We start from the raw sequence: 20084 nt of genomic DNA on the forward strand, positions 1-20084 counted from the left end.
TGTATGTTGGAATTGGTCATGATTCGGTTATGTAGATCTGTTTGTGGCTGAAATTAACTGATCAGATACAGTTCTAATTTTAACATATATCATAACATAGACTTCCTGTTATTGATATACCTGACTGTATTGATTGAGACAAAGCCATGTTATTATTTTAAATTCCTAGTTTGTAAAGTCAAAAATCAGGCAAACTGGAACTCTCAATGTGTTAAAAATACTTGCAGTATAAAGCCTTATGAAACTAAATCACAAATTTAAAGTAGCTTCTGAATCTCTATAAAAGCATTGGTTTGTATTTTAGAGTGTGAAGTAAAAACGTTCACTTTAAGTGTGATGTAAGTATCAATATATGTATGTATAAAACATAAATGTAGTATAGAATGGAACTTCATATAAACGGCACGCATTAAAATTTTAAAAATGATTTCTGTAGTTCCGGGAAAGCTAGCTGGTAATTCTTAATGTTACAAATGCAGGATAACTATATTCATGGGACAAAACAAATCTACAATATATTTAAATTATGCAGAATAGGTGCCATAGAATTAAACAAAAAAAATATTGCTGTACTTGTGAATTGCTGAACAGTTGATGTAGCAAGCAAAAATGAAACAGTTCTGACAAAGTGTTGCTGTACTGGAATTTTTCCTCTTATTGGCATGAAAACAGTACAGAAAAGGAGTATAGATTGTGTTGTAGTCAGGGTTTTCTGGCTACTCTCGTGACCTTCACAGCGCTTTGTGCTTTGGTGCAACCATCTGGTGGAATCTTTTCTCTAGCCCTCTTTAGAGATCCATTGATGCTCCTGAAGACAAATTACCCAAGCAGCTTTGCAGAGTCCTGTGGTGAAATATTCCGACTTTTTAATTGCTTCATAAAATGCGCATGCAGTATTTTTTTATTTGCTTATGATTGTTGACACTACTGTTACTACTGTTTACAAAGTTTGCCTCAGTTTTGAAACTCTGTAAAATAATTGAAAATCCAGAGAAATAGGAGTTTGTAGGATCTTTTAAGAGTTGTAAGAGTTTAAATAACCTTTGTATGGGTAGTAATAATCCTGAAGTTTTCATTTTCAAATCAACATTGGGCTTTAGCTTAAGAGGATTTTTCATGCCATGTATTGCTGGAAGAACCGTGATCATTTAATCTGCACCATGTACACTATTTAGGTAGCAGCTCAGTTGCACTATACTGTTGCAAGTGCTTCAAGTATGTGAGAAGGGAATCTATCCTGTACTTTTTCTCATATACAGTGGCACTGTTTATTTTTACCATTTAACCATTCATCATGATTACACAAACCATGATTGCACGATTTTTCTTTTACTTTTTTTTGCCTCTGCGCTTAGAATTGCTGAATATTAATCTGTCGCCTTTCCCCCATACATATGCTATAATATGTATAATAGATATTCCTTAGAGTATCTCTTTAGAAAATATTCCAATTTGGGGATTCATCTCCCCTGAGTATGAAAGATTTATTTTCTGTCATATATGTCATGAAAAACTGTTACTTCTTACCTGGCCTCTTGTATAAATGTTCTCAAACAATTGCCAAAACTTAATTCTTCATTTTATTTATGAATTGGTAAAACCAATCTATGTAAATGAAAGTGGAATTGATTTTTTTTTTTTAAGAACCTAGTTGTACTTCAAAGACTTACGCTTTATTCTATGCTATATTTATGAGACATTCATCATTCTTGCAAAAGTACAATTAGCTTTACACTGTGCTTCAGGATCAAACTGCATTCAGATGTAAAAATAAACCCTAGAATTTGGAGGAAAATATTCCTTTATTTTTTATTAGCTAATAAGAGTAAAATTACAGTGCTCTGCTGCCTCCCAAAAGTTGACCAATAACACAAATACATAAAGTTTTCATCATTAATTAATACTATTTTGGGATGCAGATCTATGGGGGAAAAGTATTTTTACATTTTTAGAATCTCGACTTTTACTATACTATTGGTATATGAAGATGAATGGTTACACAGTGCTTAGTAAGCCTGAAGGTATGTTTGGCCCAATGTAACTGCTTTGCTTGTATTCCAGGGGAATTACCAGTTCACTGCATGTTTATTGGCATCCAGCAGTGGTTGATAAGCAGTCATTTGATATGTTTTGTTTTATTTTTTTTACTCACAACAGGAATTTCCATTTTTTACCTTGACGGCCTTTCCACCAGGCTTCCTTGTCCATGTTGGTGGTGTTGTCAGTGCACGTTCTGTGAAGCTCTTGGATCGCATTCACAATCCTGGTATGTTGACACAAATCTTGCCCAAGTCCAATTGCAATACTTATAATCTTTGAAACTCTATAGAATACCAGTATTATTATAGATGCAGATCTCTTCTAACAGTGTATATTAAAAGCAATAATTTAAGCATGAGCAATTATAGTCATTCAGAGGGTATGTCTTCAGTGAGAAATCTCTCAGCAAGTTAATGAAATTATAAAGTACTTTGAATCCAGTAACTTTACCAAGAACTGTCTCTGAATTGTTGAGGGTTTAATTAATTTTTGTCTACTTCCAAATATTTAAACAGTTTTCCATTCAAATGAAAATCAAATCAAATGCTTGAAATGTTTTCTAACTTTCAGCTCCTTGCAAATCGTAAGGACTAATTGCAACAGTTTAGCTCAATATGTGTTTTTTTTTTAACCTCAGGTGATAACACCTTTACAGTGTTGTTTCTCTTCTTACTTAAAAACATATACATAACAGTCCTTTAATATTTTAATTTATTATTTACAAGGGAACTCCAATAATAGAAAGTGTATTTTGCATGTTCTAGTTCTGAAATCAGAATTAAGTGGCTGCTGACTCTGTTATATTCACTGAGACAAGCAGAGATACTATTTAAGAAGCTGGAGTTAACAAGTGCGTTTAAAATGCAGACAGATGAGAGACAAAAATAGCACCTATAGTGGTTTTGCATGCACTGGCCAGGAGTAATAAAACAAAATTCGTGCAAATGCATCTTAAAAAAAAAAAATCTTTTATTTTTATTTCCTATTTTCACTTTATTGCTCTAAGTCAAGAATTCTTGAAGCAGGTAGATTGTTACTGCAGTAAACTGACAATATAAAATAAAATCACGGACTTAATTTGTATTCAAGAAAACTACGTCACGTTTTTTTTTTTAAAGCATCTGAGTACATACCACTGTTCTTTTTTTCCTGTTTTTAAGATGTTATTTATAAAAATGTAGAGAAAATTAAGATAAATGTCAACATATAATTTATGTGTCCTTTTTTGCCACAAAGTTGTCATAGACTTCTGTATTTTTGACACGTGATACAGATCACTTACATGAAATTTGCTATGTGATAAATTTAAGACAAAATGGAAAAAAAAATTCTTTATGCTCAGGAGTTTTCCAAAATGATATCTTCCATTATGTACTCTTATTTTTTACCTACTGAGTGAAAGCAGGATGAGAAATAATAGAAGTAGAGATGCATATTTGCACAATTAAGTGACATTTTGCATTTTTTTTGTGGGATTTATAGATTGCTCCTGACAAGTGAATGTAAGATGCATGATACTTCTAACTCATTGTATTTCAAAACAATGAAAACTGAAAAAGGAGAATAAAGGGACATGGCGATGGAGGGGAAGGTGAAGTAGTAAGAAAAAAAATCTTATGCAGTGATGGTCATACTAAGCATTTGAATCAAGTTTATAAAGTATTAAAGGAGTCATATAAGCTGGCAAGTGAATATGCAGGAAAATATAGAAGAGGAAAGAACAATAAAAGAGGTTGTTTGAGAACATAATGATTACACAATAATTGCTGTATGCTGTACACTTTGATCACGCCTAGTGCTAGATTGCTATAGCATGCTCCTTTTTTCCCTTTCTATTTCAGCCTCTTATTAACTCTGCTGTCTGTGTCTTTCCAGTTCCTGTGGAGTGGTGTTGTCAATTGTGTTCTTGTTGGTAGTTTTTTTTCACTATTCTGCTCCTATAACTGATCTACTAATTTGCTGTTTTGAACTCAGCCTTTGTCGGAATTATGGGTAACACAAGATCATACAAACTGCTAGACTGGAATAGTTTCAATTCAGGTATTTTACTAGTCATTTGGTACTACATATGCTGACAGAAATTATGGCAGCTCAGTGAAGTTCTTAGAAATGCTCTAGGATATTCATTAGGTTAATGCTTCAAATTTAAATCTGTTTAAGCATCAAATTCCGCAACGTATTACTTTTTAATGTTGTTAAAGGCTTTTTTTAAAATTGCAAAGCATCGTTTTAGAATAAAATAGCATTACTAAGATTATAATAATATCTGAAAAGCTGAATACTCATGTTCTTAGCTTTCAGCCAAGTGTTTGGAAAACAAGTAAGTTAGAGAAAGAGAACGGGTTTGGGTTCTGATTTATATAGTTGGAATCATGTCAGGTGTGATTTTTTTTTTTTTTTTTTGCATGAGCTTGAAATTTCTTCAACAATGGCTGTACTTCTGTCTGTTTCAGGAAATCAATGAATATGTTTATTGTAAATTTTAGAGATAAATAGACGGAGTGAATGAAAAATAGACAAAATTTACTAAGAGGACAAGCTGCTTAAAGAGGATGGTATATAGTCCAGAATTTGTTGGTTCATAATTCCTGTATTGTAAAATGCATTTAGCTTGCAGGCCTTACAACATAATTATTGGAATTTCTAAAATCACTTCAAAACTTAATGTCAAAAAATCCCCACTGTTCTATTTTTTTTATGTGCAATTTTAGGAATCAAAATGTGTACAGCTGCAGAGAAAATGGAAGAGCTGATGGTACAGTTTGCATAAAAGCTGTATTTCTATATAATACTGGTCTCTTCTGGCAAGAAATGAGGATCATTCTCCCCACTTTTTTTCTCTGGAAACAAAATACTTTGGAAGAAGCAGAGGCATAACTTCTCTCTATGTAGTGTCAAAGTCAGCAGAGCTTGCCAAATAGTAAAGTTTTTAAAGCTGACACAGTAAAAGGGTAGAAAGCTGACCTCTGTTTTTTTTTTTTAATCTCAGAATCAAACTTGCCTTGCTGTTACTGCACTGTTGCAGTATGTATATCACATGCTTTTGGAAATTATCTACAGTCATACTTTAAACTTTGGTTTAAACTATCTGAATATGTTTTTCATCTTACAAACAGTTCAATTACAGTTAGTATGTGAAACAGCTTATTTTTGTGTCCTTGTTCCTTGCCACATTACATGTTCTGGAAGATTAGAACTGAGAGTTCATTTTTTAAATTTGTCTGTTCTCAAACAGTCTTTTGAACTGAATTTTAATTTCCATATGCAAATAACGTTATGGAATTTCCAGATTTATTATTGGTGTATCTAAAGTGTTTAAAGGTGTAGAAATTTCACATCTTTTATGCTACCTTGAAAAGTTTGAATTAGTTGTTGCTTCTTTGATATAGTGTTTAGGGGGATGTTACGATGGAAAAACTTACGAGAATAATGGAGTAACTGAGTTGTGTACAGACACTTTCTAGCCTACATTAAGCTAGGCTAGAAAGTGATCCAGAAATGTAAGCCTTTGAAGCTAAGGGAAAGCTAGTCTTGAATTCATTTCTTGATGAATTATCCAAAACAGCAGTCTAAATTGTTTAGATATAACAGGAAAGAGAAGGCATATGTCTGTTACATGCATTTTATACCTTGAAGTGGTGATTATACAAGAATTTTGGATTAGAGAGGCCTAAATCAAAGTCTAATTTTAGAGTTCATACCTCTCTTAAGAACTGTCAGCTTTTCTGTTGCCTTGAACGTGGGTCAGCAGTGCTCTGCTGGCAGTCTTGATTTATCGTACTGGTCAGGGACTGAGCAGGTTATGCCTCATATTCCTGGAAGTATGTTTTCTTTTCATTCATTGGTGTGTTGCTGAACAAGAAGGGAGGAAAAAGGCAATAGATCAGGTGTTGTATATCAAGGTTGGATGTGGTGCTTAGGGACATGGTTTAGTGGGTGATATTGGTGGTAGGAGAACGGTTGGAGGTCTTTTCCAACTGTTACAAATCCATGTGTGCAATGGATAGTGAGTTTTGTACTAGAGCTTAGGTTACATGCATCAGTCCCATCTTAGATTGAAATAAAGAATGTGCTATGTAAATCTGCTACTACTGAGAAATCACTGCAGGAGATTTCTGTTCATCTCCCCCCTTCTAGAGCTCGCTTACTCGCTCTGTTGTTGCTTGCTAATGCTTGGCCTGAAGGAGAGCAGAGAGTTGTTTTTTTTTTTTTTTAAAAAACAGATTAAGAAAAACATTACTACGTGTTTACATTGCGTTCCTTTCAGCAAGAATGCAACCAACAACCACAAGTAGGCTAAAATTACTTTCCTTTTTGAAAGTGTATATTACTTTCCTTTTTCTAAGTGTTCAGACTTCATTTAAGCTTGTCAGGTAACTTGTGTACAGACACTGAAGAATATGGAAGGATACTCCTTTTTTCTTTTTATTCTTTTTATTTTTTAGATGAGGCTTTTTTTGTGTAAGATACAACAACAGTATCTGATGGTGAAAAGTTGTGGAGATTTGAGAATGCATTAAAATCAAATGTGGAAGTACAGGCTGAATGTTGGATGAAGGGAAAAAAAACCTACCTAAACATCTGGGAATTGTATATAGTACAGTGACATAATTGTTTAAATGTTTGTAAAGATTTCAAAAGATGATGATCAAGATGAACCTGCAAAGTAAAAGTAGAGAGGTAAGGGCACAAATTCTTAGAAAAGAGGGCACGTAATACAATGGAAGAAATCCTGTGATGCTGTCACTGGAACAGGGTGCTGAAGATACACTGTAAATATAAAAATGTGGTAGTAAACCTGGGTCCACAAGACTTTGTTACTTTCTCATCAAAGTTAAATGTAAAGAAGGAAGGCTTCTTAGCAAGTAAGAGGAACTCATTGAATAGAGACCCTTTTTGCATACAACTGTTTCATAGACTAACATACTCAGTGTGCTTAAATCCGTTTTTAACCTCCTCATTCAGGGAGCTGCTCTAACAGTGCTTCTTTGGCTCCAGTAGTCAGAAACATGGAAGGAGAAAAGATGTTTAATAAAATTCCCAAGGATCTCCTGAGTGGCTTGTGTGTTATTCCAGACTTGCTGTTGGAGTGTGAAATTCTCCAGAATGATAGTTTTGTGTGTGGGGAAATGTAAGAGGAAAGCCTGAAAACATTTTTGTTCCGAAACTGAATGCTTTTCTTTACAGAAAGACAAACGTACGGTGAATGTGCAAATTACATTTCATACTGCTGCTTTCTGGGACGTAAATGTGGCATACTTGAAAGAATGCAGTAGAAAATGTCAGAATGTTTCTGTTAGTGTGTAATACGGCTGCTGTTAGAACAAGCAGGCAAGACAGAATGTTCAGCTTGACCTCTAGCTGTTTCCAGAAGAATCTCCAGATTGACTTACACATCGTGATATGATAATGGATAAGGCGGATGTCAGAAGGTTTTCTGAACAGGAGGAGGAGTAGTAAAAGCTACATGGTACCTGAATGGATCTTTAGCTTTTCACAGTTTATTAGTATGTCTATTAGTATACGATGTTTTTCAGTACTACTTTCCTCTACTTTTTTGCAAGCATTTCAGAGGAGTGAGTAATTCCAAATATTTTTATAGTTAATGTGAATGGTTTTTGAATGCTCTTTTGAAGTAGATATACCCTTAACTTACCCTTAAATTAATGAAATAATTTTGGGGGGGATTGTGTGTTATTTTTCATTTAGAGAGTTTTGAGTAGATTCAACGTAACTGAACAAAGGCTGATCATTGTCAGTGTAGAATTTGTCTTGGAGCTTTTAGTGTGCACTTGCAGCCCAGAAGGCCAACTGTATCCTGGGCTGCATCAACAGAGGTTTGCTTGCAGGCGAGGGAGTGGGTCCCCTTTAGGTCCCCTCTACTCTGTCCTTGTGAGGCCCCACTTGGAGTGCTGCATCCAGGTCTGGGGCCCTCAGCACCACAAAGATGTGGTCATGTTAGAGTGGGTCCACAGGAGGGCTGTGAAGGTATCGGGGGGCTGAAGCACCTCTCCTATGAAAAAAGCCTGAGAGGGCTAGGGATGTTCAGCCTGGGAAAGAGAAGGCTATGGGGAGACCTCATTGCAGCCTTCCAGTACTTTCAGAGGATTTACACGTGTAAGTTTTTACACAGGCAGATAGTGTTATAGGACAAGGAGGAATGGTTTTAAACTAAAGGAGAGGAGATTTAGAGTAGATGGTAGGAGGAAATGTTCCACTCAGAGGGTAGTGAGCCACTGGAAACAGGTTGCCCCAAGAAGCTTTGTATGCTGTGTCCCTAGAGATATTCAAGGCCAAATTAGATGGGGCTTTGGACAGCCTTATCAAGTGGGAGGCCTCCTTACCCATGGTGGTGGGGTTGTAACAAGATGGTCTTTAAGGTCCCTTCCAACCCAAGCCATTTTACTGATTTTTATTTGCAGAAATATTTTTAGTGGTTTTTGTAAGTTCTGAGATTTTGCCTCTATTAGTTTGCCTCACAAAAAATGGTTGTGAGTGTATAGAAATGATCTATGCAGAGGTTCTGTGTAAGTAATGCATAAAAGCATGAAGAATGTAAACAAGGAATGGGAAATGCAGAGACAGTATTCCTGCCAAATAATGTAATCTTGTTTCTGCAATTGTACAGTGAGGTAGATTGTCTGCATGGCAGTCAGCAAGAAAGCGGCAATCCTGTCTGTGAACAGCTGTGTTTGTTGAGAGATTAATATTTTTGTTTGAAACTCTGTATTTTTCTTCCAATGATTGTTAGATACAGTAATATTCTTGCTTAATTTAAGGTTCCAAATAGTTAGGCTTGTTTTAAACTTTAGAACATACCTGTAGATCAGTTTGTGATACTAATTGTAAAATAGGCACCCTTGTTTTAAAAAATCTTGACTTGTTACAGCTGAGTAACGAGCTCAGGTAATCTCCAGCTTTGGGTAGTAGTTTCTTTATTACCTATCAGCTTGTCAAAATGGCAGACTTTGCAATTGTTAATATAATAGGAACAGTTAAAACATTCCTATATCATACTTAATGTCCCATTCATTTTGTTATCAGAAGAACCTTTTATGCACAGTTATAAGGACTTCTCCATTATAGGAAGAATGACTGATTGAGATAATAACTAAAAACCAGAGTGACAGGTGGAAGCCTGGCACACTAATTTTCCAGAGACAAAATAATTCTGGTATTAACATTTTATTATGTCTGGGCAACTAAGGAAGTATACTATAGTGCTAAGGAAATATGGTGAGGATGATTTTTTTTTCTAAATAGTTTAATTTTAGGTTTAATTTTTAATATGTATATATAACAACATTTTTTAAATCTTCAAATGCAGCATATTTTGTCAGTTCATTTTAGTTGTTACATGATGATTTTCTTTCACTGTAAAACAAATTATTACTGCCATGTTGGTGGTATTACAGATTTTTTTTTTAAATGATGTGATTTTGTAGCTTGTGTTACTGCTATCAAACCCCCACCTGCAATTTAATGGAGGAGTTAAAAGGCTGTGTTATCATCATGGATGCTGGTAGTATTTTTCAGCAGATTTGGTTGAACCAGTTTATGGAAAACTGTTTCCTTAAAGACTATGTGCAATGTCTAGAAAAGTTTAAATTGTGCTGTGGTCTGTCCAAGTGGTTCTTGATTGCTTATTCCTTATACCAATCGTAGATACTTTGCAGTGCGTGACTCATAGACAAAGTGTAGAACAATGGGGGCTTGGCATTTGTCATTGTGAAAATCCAAGTACTTACTTTTTTCTCATGTGGGACATTGTTTAGATTTACAAGGTTGAATTAGTGTAGGTTACACACTGGTTCATATAAAATATTTGTATTTTGTGATGTCATTTGTGAGATTTAGAAGATGCTAACCTTCAGGTATCTGAGTGCTTAACCCATTACAAGGATTATTTGTTTGAGATTAGGAACGTGTTAAGAATGTCTCAAGGCTTGGTGTTGGGGATGTCAGGAATGTGAGGTTGCTTATGATCATAAGGCTGAGAGAGTTAGCTCTTTGGAAGTTAAGGCAGGATTCCAAGTGCCAAACTTCTGAAGTATGATTTGTATCATTGTTTTTTAGGGGTATGACAATTAAAACATCTTGATTCATTTTAGAATTCCTGGATGGAAGCGTAATTCTATACATTCCTTTCTGAATTACAAATACATTCACCCTTATCAGAGAAACAGGAATTACAGAGACACTTATTTCTGTTTACTAGTTAAAGCAACTTTTTTTTTTTTTTCTTACAAAAGAAAAAAAAGTGTTCTCCAGTCTTCTAGCAATGATGTAAGGGGTTTTAATGGAATTTGGAGTATAAGAAAATTCAGGAGTTGTGGGAATGTAAGAAAGTGAAATGCTGTTTTTTCCTCATCTAGAGGTGTATTTTGGTATTAAACACTCCAACAGTGAGTTGTCACTAAAAGCAGTGATCCTACTTTTCTGCACAATTTCTGCCATGTGGTCCTGCAGTCTTCTGGTGATCATGTGCTTGCAGAGTGAGTCACTTTGCCTGACTAACCTGATAGAAGACAAGCCATGCAAATGAATGGTTGTGTTCGATCAGCCAGCTGAAATACTGGCTGTAAATGCATCCTGTAAATGCATGAAGGCTGGATGTGATTCTAATTCTTGATCTTCTTAGTGCTGCATCTTCAATAATTGAAGAACTTCCTCAACATCAACGTTTATACCTGCTTTTCTTCTCATTCTTGGGCTTGAGAAATGAGAGAGGTGCTTTCTGACCTCATTTCATAGGTTGGCAGGAAAGCACTCACAGTACTATTCTCTAGCCTGGATGTTTTGTCTGTAGGAGTAAGTGTACCGTTTCTCTTTGGCATTTATGCACTGATTTTTGCTTTTCTGGTCTATTTTAGTTTCTATTTGATACATCACAGTAATCGATTTCCTGCAGTTTCTATATCATAATAAAAGTTCTTCATTTTCACATCTTTTGGTCTTAAACATAAGGAGCAATTTAAAGAGGGGAAAAAAGGTATTGGAGTGCCATCGAGAATCTTTTTTAAGTTGTAGATTAGTCTTGGTGTGTTGTAGGATTACTTATTTGCTACCCAGGTTGTATGTTTAAAGTTTACTGACAAGAGGCTTTTGTACACTTACTGTTAAATATTTTAGAGGTGATAAATACTGTTATCTATGGGATGACCAGAGAGGTTCAAATTAGACTTGTAGGTCAGGGAGCTTCTACACAAAGGAGTCTCTTAAATAATAAATAAATAACATAAAATAAAAATAAACAAACACCTCTCTTCCCACAACAAAACCAACCCACACCCAGAAAACAAAACAAGCAAACAAAAAACCCATTCCCTCCTGTATAAGCAGACTAATAGGTTTTAATAGAAACGGGTTTAGAATGAAGGAATAAGGAAGCTCAGTTTGCAGTATAAAAGCATGGTAACTATGCCCATTCCTGCAACTTTGAGGATGTTAAGAATGAGGCCCAGAACGTCTAGGGATTCAGCTTTAATACAGTAACTCTTGAGTACAATCTGTGTAATTCAGAAATCATTCTTCTTAGTTTTTCTTCAAGTTTTAAAAAATATGTAGGGACCTTGCCTAGTGCAGATTATGGCTAAATCTTGAAAGGCCTTTAAGAGGACCTATAGGAAATAACTTTGGAAAGATGCAGGTGTTTTCTGATTTGGAGGAAGCAAGTATGCCAGGTGAAAGACGTTGGCTGTATTGTTAACAGGACAACATGCTGTCTAATAGAAGTCAACCTTATATTTTGATGGCAAGAAATAGGTGGCTTAGGGAACTGACCAAAAGAAACACCTGGGGCACCAAATAAATGCAATGTTTGTAACTACTGGAGTTGTTTGGAACGTAAGTTTGGAAGGTTTCAGCTGAAGGAGGTTGGAGTTGGCACAATTTTTATAGAGTACTGTACTGTTCACAGCATTGTTTCTCAAGTCTTCAACTCCAGAAACAGTAGAGTTTGCTTCCACTTTGTTATAAATACGCCAGTTTTTAAACGTTAATGAAAGTAGGTTTAATATTCAGTCTTTAGTTTCCAATAAAAGGCGTATATTAGCAGTGTAATTTTTGCAGACTCTTTTGCTTGGAGGTTAGATAAACCTTGCTATAAACTTCTTGATAGATTTGCTAGAAAAGCTTGTGATTGAGTGCTATGTATGCTTGCCTTTTTGCTTCCACCTAGAATCCAGGGCCATTACTTTCTGTAACCATTTCAGTGAGCTGCCATAGTTTTCAGTCTGTACTGTCACCTGATCCAAGCATGCGCCAAAATACCCACCGTTTCTGGCTACTGTCTGCTGAATCTGCTTTGCAAACCCTTAGTTCTTAAGCTTTTGCCATAGCAAAAAACAGCAACAGACACTCTTACGGAGTGTACTGGACACATGCCATCCTGCTTCCCTAACTCCTCTAATTGTTTATGTAAATCCTTAGCTTTACTAAACTTGTAAATGCTACAGTGGCATCCCCATGTGAAATTGTGTGGCTCGTGTCAAAAAAAGGCTGCTTGTAAAATATTTGTCAGAAGAATATGAATGCTACACATTGCACTGCATTCAGTGTTTTGTATCAATTTATTACTGCAATGTCATGGTGTTTGATCTTAATTGTAGACAATCATTTTGTATTTTAATATTCAAAGGTAAGTTCATGTAAACTGTGTGTGAATGTACAGTATTAATATATAAACATACTGATTCACATTTGGCCTCTGGAAGTGAAAAAATAGTGACTCAGTTAAATGTCTTAAAGGAGACTGGGTCCTCTGCTTACAAGCATTTGTTTATGCATGACTACAATATAAATTTTGAACTTGCACGATGAGAATTTGTTGGATTTTTTTGAAAGATATTGGGCGTGATCTTGTGAACATTTGAAGACAATGGCTGGAAAAATGTTATCTTTAATAATAATGAAAATGATCGATTATATTACTGTAGTTCAATAATTTTGTTACTTCTGATGTTGAACATATTTCCAGTAAAGGGTTAAATGTTACCTGAGCAAGGCATAGTGTTGAGCAACCTCACAACAATATGATATGATTCCATTATAAGTCATTCTCGTAGATAGGCTAGGTGAGAAAATTGCGTTAACTCTTAGGAACTTGTTCCTAAACTTTGATTTAAATGATAAATTTCTTGTGGAGGAAAGTTTACATGTTTTCAATAGAATTTGGGACCCGTCACTTCTATCTCTGCCATTTCTGATCCCATTAAGCATATCTGTTCCATTTCAACACTTCATTCTCTTTCAGTTTTTCCTGTCAGACCACGTTCTTTTTTGGTGTCATCTTCTGGCTTGTAATCTTATTCTTTATTCCACAGCACTTTCCCTGTTCATCCCCAGTTGCTTCACCTGTTGCTCACTTTCAACTCCTTTGTCATAACATCATTTCCTTTGCACTTTTTGTCATAGGAAGGTCATTAGCAGTATTTGCCAAATGGTACCTAATGGTGTGAAGAGAAAACAGATGATATCATAAAAAACAGTTTTCCTTTGCTTAAGTCTCTATTTATGTCTGGAAAAAGATTGCAAGACTCCTGTTACATCTCCATTTTAGGTTTTTCTGTGAAGTGCAAATATTTGTGTGGCTGTTCCATCCATGATTGTAGCCACCAGCCTGTGGTCAAGTCTAACTGAGCAAGAATTGTTTTGTATAGTCAGTATACTTCTTTTCCTACTACTTACACCTTTCTCTTATAGACAGAAACACACATTAATAAACAAACTTCTTGTCTGTGACTGGATGGGGAAGGAAAATTTTCTCCTGAGATCCATGTGTCTTCCACCATGAAGAGTTAGTGACAACATTTACAGAATCTGCTTGTGGTCTCACATCTTCCATGCAGCTCCCTGTTTTATCAGACCTTGTAGGTTTTGCCTTAAAATGGGTTTCCAAAGTTCCTCTGTGCACTAGCACTAGTACCATCAGCTGGTGGCAGCAAGGACAGTCTCTGTTCCGACTCAGAGATGCACATGCAAAAGACAACATTTTTGTCTCCTGCTTTCCTTTGTGTACCACAAATTGTTCACCTAGCTGAGCTTGGGAACTCAAACGCTGTGATGTGATGGGTTACTTCCGTATGATTCTCAGCTCTTAAAAGCTGAAAAGTTTGAGACCTCGATAGCAAGTACCCCAACCATCTGAGTCAGGATTACTGTATATATAACCTTGAGCATTTGATTTTTCCCAGTTGGCAAAAGTCCTTTCAGCAGTGGTTTTGCTTTGAGGAACAGCAAAGTATAGTGCCTAGAGATTCTGCTAGGAATATATTGAAACCTGGTGAAGGTGAACTCACCTATAATGGAACATGATACAGTTCATGAAAATCCTTAGTCTGTTCTGTGTTGTGGTGTGTATGTTTCTGTCTCAGCTCTTAGTAGGGTTTTCCACAATCATCAATGCGTTTTTTTGTTCTTAAAGCCAAGTTTGGATAAACCTGATTCCGCACACTGAAGTTTGCTCTTAGTACAATGCTATGAGTAGGCATGTATTAACATGTAAAGTTACATATGGTTGAATATACAAACCTCTCTGCTTTTTTAATTATTAGAAAATGTTCAATAGTTTATTTTAGAAGCTGAAAATCCAGTTCCATATCAAAAGCTGAGGTAAATTCATGGATGAATACGTATTGCTGTACAATACTTCTGCTTCCGTAAATTTCAAAATATCTGTATATCTACATCTTCCATTTTTGTTTGCATGTTGTCAGAGAACTTAGTGTATGATATGTTATTATCATACACTATACTTAGAAACATTCCTAATAGTAACAAAGTGCAAAAGTGGTTCCCAATGAATCTCAGACTTTGGCATTGATATTTTAAATAATGATTTAGCAAGGAGATCTCAAGGGCTGGATGTATCCATGCAAAATTGAGTTGATTTCAGAGAAAATGTACATGAATCCATTTGTTCAGATCCCTTTGCAGCATCTGAGTGCCTACTGTTTATTACTGTTTTTCCTCTTATTTTATGTATGAATAATTATTGATTCGTACACATAAGCCATTTTGAAAGAAGAAACACTTCACAAACTCCAGTTTTAAGCTATTGTACCTGTTTACTTATGTGTAAAAATTCACAGGAGGAGAGCTTTAGTTCTCGGAAACTTACTGCTGAATGACTTACTCTAGTAGCGCTTTTCTTTGCGTTTTTAATACAGTTTTCAGGAAAAGGAGCTAGGATGTATTTTAAGATATGCGTCAAAGACAATAAGGTAATTACGTAAAGACTCCATTTTGGAAAAAAAAAAAAAAAAAGTATAATCACCAGGATACTGAAGCAAAAAATGAATAAATTGGTGATTGTCAGCATACATCTTGGACTTCTTAATGTTGTTAATTTAGAAATGTTGTTAATTTAGAAGTAGTTGCAAATAAGTATGGTTTCTATAAGTTAGAAGTACTGAAATGAGCCACAGAACACTGTGTGTTTGACTAGCGATATAATCTTGAACAAATATTTTAAAAATCTGATGAGCAGGACTTCAGATTGCAGTAGCAAAAACTGCTCAGGTTGTTTTAAAGATGTCAGATGTACACTTATGTAAAATATTATTACTATAAATACCGTTTCATTACTGCTGCTAGTAGTTTTTCCATATTACAGAAGATCTGTGATGCAAATAACATTCTCCTCATACGTTGTTGGAAACTGACAGTCTGATCTTAGAGTAAGTAAAGATTGGAATAATGTCTACAATACTTCGATGTCGGTTGTCATATGGACAACAAGAACACAGTAACTTTTCAGAACCAGTTCCATGGATGATTTTAAAAAAAAAAAAAAAAAAAGAAAAAAATTAATGAAACTGTCCCGTTGGTGTTTGCTCAATACTTGAAGTGTGACAACTAGGAAAAAGAAAGTTGTCAGATAAAATGCTTGAATATAAAAAATTAAAACTTACAGATTAATTGCATGAAACTTTATGTTGACAGAGTGCAGAATAGTGAACTGATTTATGCTTTGTCTTTCAGATGAACCAGAGACACGAGATGCATGGTGGGCAGAAATCAGACAAGAAATAAAATCCCATGCCAAGGCATTGGGTTGTCATGCTGTAGTGGGCTACAGTGAATCAACTAGCATTTGGTAAATCATGATGATGATTTGATTTTCAAAATGCCACAGAAAATTTGTTTCTTCTGCAGTGGATTACAAATGATAAGCTATTTCAACACAGTTGTTATAACTGTCTAGCATGCAGACTTTGAAGAGTTTGTTGAATTAATGTAGATATTGGTATTGTGCTTAAAAAGCTAAACAAGTTGTCAGATTTTCTTTTTGTTAAGAGGTGTTTTTTGTTTTTTTTTTTTACTGGCTTTTCATTTGTGCTCTAATAAGCATTTTATTGTTCTTATTTCTTTTTTTTTATTTTGAAACCTGCATGTTTGTTTTTGTAGTAACAATTTATCTATGAAATTTTCTAAACTTAATCTATGTAAACACTTAAGACTGTTCCTAGAAGTATATGTATTGCAGTTTCAGTATTGGATTAAAACTGACAGACTGGTACTTAAATGGTTAACTTCAAACTTAAGACACAAGCTCTTGACTAAGAATGTATTAATTGTACATTAAATGCAAATGTGCTGCCTGATAGATCAAGATAGATTGGTACTTCAGGTGTCAATGTTTGTCTTTCTAGAAAATGCATGTCATTATTTTTCTCACAATGCTACAGTACTGTTCAACATGTTAAGCTGCAGCTCTGCAGTAGTCATTCTGAAGCACAGGGTTAGGAAGCGATTAAGTTCCTCAGACCTGCATCCAACTCAAGGCAAAATTCCAGTGTCTTGCTGTATTCCCCTTGGCAAAGACCATTCCAAATCTCGGGTGTTTTGTGGCTTAATAACAAAATGTGAGAAGTTTGGAGATGAGGAGTAATAACTGGGGATTTATTTAATTACTCCTCTTTCTCTCTGGCCTAAGAACATTTTTTGTCTAGTTATACCTTGGGAAAGTAATCTGTGAAGAATTCCTCTTGGGGCTGAGTGAATCTGAAAAATGCTTTAATTCACTAGTTGTTTGAGTTGCTCTAGGAATGTAACTGAAGCAGACTTGGATTACTAAATTTATTTTCTGTCTAGTTCATTATGCCTAAATACTAAAAAGAAAAAGTAATAGTAATTTGTATTTTAAAGAGATAAGGAGGAAAAAGTTTTGCTTTATTTTGCAACTGGTAAGTTGAAGAAAGTAAGAGTTACACAGTACTTTCATGAGTCTATCTAAGATAATCAGAACTGATTAGTCTGAAAGCCATGACATGGATTGCTTCATTTGTTGCTCCTTCACGTTTATTGCTTCACTACAGTAAAAAAAAAAAAAAAAAAAAAGTATTTAACAAAACTTGAGAACAGTTTTTGGAAGTTAAGTACTTGCTCTCCTGTGTAACTACTCCACTAGCACTTAGTATACAGACAAGGCCGGGTTTCTTTTGCTTGCGTTGTTTTATCTGGTTGTCTTTTTTTGGCATATTAAAGACTTTATTTACCTCATATATGTAGTTTTAAAGTTTTATCCCTTGTGGATGGATTTACACTAAAAATAGAAAAAAACATGCCTTTGGTCATTAGTCTCCCTATAAAAAAGCATGAATATTTGGGGGATTTTTTAACTATGGGGAAACAGTGTACAGAGGTAACCTAATAACTGACTGCTTATTTCATGCTTTCCTTTTCTTTAGAAATTTAATGTAGTTAAAACTTAAAAATGCTGTAAGCATAAAACTTAAAATTAGAGTTTCTGTGCTTACTTGTCAATTCACTTTAATTCCATGCTTAAAGAGCAAAGGCCTTTTCTGTAAGTACTGGTCTGCTAGATATTGTATAAGAAAAATTATTCTGAAAATAAATGACAACTAAGAAGGAAAATAAATCATGTGAGAAAATGCGGGAAAGCTTTTCTCCATATTTTTCCAACATAGTATTTTATGTACTTAATCAATTTGTTTCTTATTTAACAATTTCAAAAATACTAAAAGCTTTGTGATCATGCTTTGCACTTCTGCAAGCTTTAACTCTGCTAAATCAGGAATATGGTCAGTTACATTACACGCTACATGTACCATTACTATAGTTAAATTTTACTGTTCTGCTACTTTTTATACTCCAAGAAGCATCCTTGTCAGTGTTGTATGGTAGCTGCATTTTGAGAGTGAATCTCTGTAAGATGATGAGGCTCTCAACTTCCAGCTTACTTAATTCTTTAAAGCCTTTTTTTTAACGGATGTTGCTTTACTTTGGTTGGTTGACTGGATTTCTATGCTTTATTAACTGTAGTATTGAAAACCATTATTATAGCTGGTTAACATTTGTGATGCTATAGCATATTCTTTATAATCTCGTGCAAACCTCCTTAGTCTTTGTTAAGTCCTTCTGCGTCTTACTGATACAATGGTTTAAATAACACAAGAGGATTGTGTGTAAGGTTTAATGGATAAAATTGCACAAATGCATAAAATTAGTAGCCATATTTAATTCACTGAGACTTAAGTACAAGCCTTTTAACCTAATAGTTTTATTTTAAAGTGGCACTAACTAGTAGGAATTCACTTTGTTGTAATTCTTTTCTCTTATAGTGAAGAGGTCTGTATTTTGTCCGCGTCTGGCACAGCAGCTGTACTGAACCCTAGGTTTCTTCAGGATGGCACCATGGAAGGCTGTTTGGAACAAAGGTTGTCATGGCAGCCTGGCTTCTTTTCCATAGGGTCAGAGAAGGGAGAGGTTGATTTTTTTCCTCAGAGCCAAGATAGTTCTTCTCTATTAGGGTAGGTTACAGTGTTACAGTGCAGGATGCGGGACCAACCACTTTACTGCTTTTCACTAACAACAACAACAACAGAAGTAATGGAACTCTGCAGCAAATTATATATTCTGTTTTTATTTCTAACAGTCTGAATAAGGTAACACATTTGATACTAACCACAGATAACTCAATGTTTTTCTTTGGCACTCCTCAGGTATCTTTCTCAACTTTATATCTCACTAAAAAAAAAAAAGACAGATGTATGATAAAGTACATAAGCCAAATGCTGCTGTGGCTATAACATCTGTATATATGCTCTGTGTTATTTAAGAGCTTTATAGGAAATAAAGTAGCATAGTTGTAAAACAAAGGTGATCACAGACTTGGAAAGCATGTATGTTTTAGTTGAAGTTTGAAGAAAATCATTAAAATGAAGGAAAAACATGAAGTTTTCTGCTATATCCCTTTGTTTCTGCCTTTGCAAATAAAATGTGAAGAGTGATGATTGATAAACGCTTTCAGGAAAAAAACAATTAGATTAATATATATTGGTAATTTATTGTTTGTCAGAAAAGTCATCATAGTCATCATATATTTCAAGGGATTGCTGTAGTTGTAAGTAAGGCTATTTATTATACTTGAACGCTTTTTCCATACAAGCCTGCTAATGCTGTACTGTGTATTACTTTTTTACTTTGTTAGCAGGAGGCTGTTATTGTGTAGATAAACTCTTGAAGTAGCCAGAACAAAAATACTTTTTTGTATGCAGTATATCACTCCACATTCTGTCAGGAAAGTAAGAGATGAAGAGAAGGAAAAGTTGTGTTTATATTGTGAAGGAAATTACATTTTAATCTTAATATGTATTTCACTACTACTAAGAATCTTGGCAAGGATAACAAATGCCAAAGGAAGGTAAAAACAACCAGGCAGACAAAGCCTATGTTTGAGACAAAGTACACTTGACAAAGCGGCACCTAGTCTCTCGGATTTGTTTAAGCATCTCCTCAAAAATCACTGTGAAACAAAATAAATTTGATGGGATGCAGTTAGCCTATGCTTTCCTTGTTTGTATTTTTATAGTGGTTGTTTCTAGATATTTCCTTTTGGTAAGGGGGGACTGACTGTTCTTAGTGAGTAACAAGTTTTACCTAACACCTTATCTTAGGAAATAAATTTGCTACTCTTAAAATGTTAATGCACATTGTGCTGCTTCTCAGTAGGATGGTTGTTGTGTTGTTCATGTTCTGCTCATTAGGTTTGTGGATACAATCCAGGTAAACAAGGCTTT

The 20084-nt window shown here is 34.9% G+C and overlaps 1 protein-coding gene across 30 annotated transcripts in view; it reads left to right on the plus strand.

Annotated features, from left to right (window-relative positions):
• C2CD5 (C2 calcium dependent domain containing 5) overlaps window positions 1–20084 on the plus strand; it is a 69216-nt gene that overhangs the window by 23733 nt on the left and 25399 nt on the right. For 11 of the 30 annotated variants that reach the window (XM_068655462.1, XM_068655483.1, XM_068655496.1 and 8 more), the window contains 3 exons: window positions 2158–2266; window positions 16024–16138; window positions 18627–18722. In XM_068655462.1, the coding sequence (XP_068511563.1) occupies window positions 2158–2266; window positions 16024–16138; window positions 18627–18722 (320 nt within the window). Of the gene's footprint in view, window positions 1–2157; window positions 2267–4014; window positions 4081–16023; window positions 16139–18626; window positions 18816–20084 lie in introns of all 30 variants that reach the window. The other 19 variants (XM_068655413.1, XM_068655438.1, XM_068655323.1 and 16 more) reach the window with 6 other exon arrangements.

Source organism: Anas acuta, chromosome 1 (genome assembly GCF_963932015.1).
Source record: "Anas acuta chromosome 1, bAnaAcu1.1, whole genome shotgun sequence".
NCBI classification, from domain to species: Eukaryota; Metazoa; Chordata; class Aves; order Anseriformes; family Anatidae; genus Anas; species Anas acuta.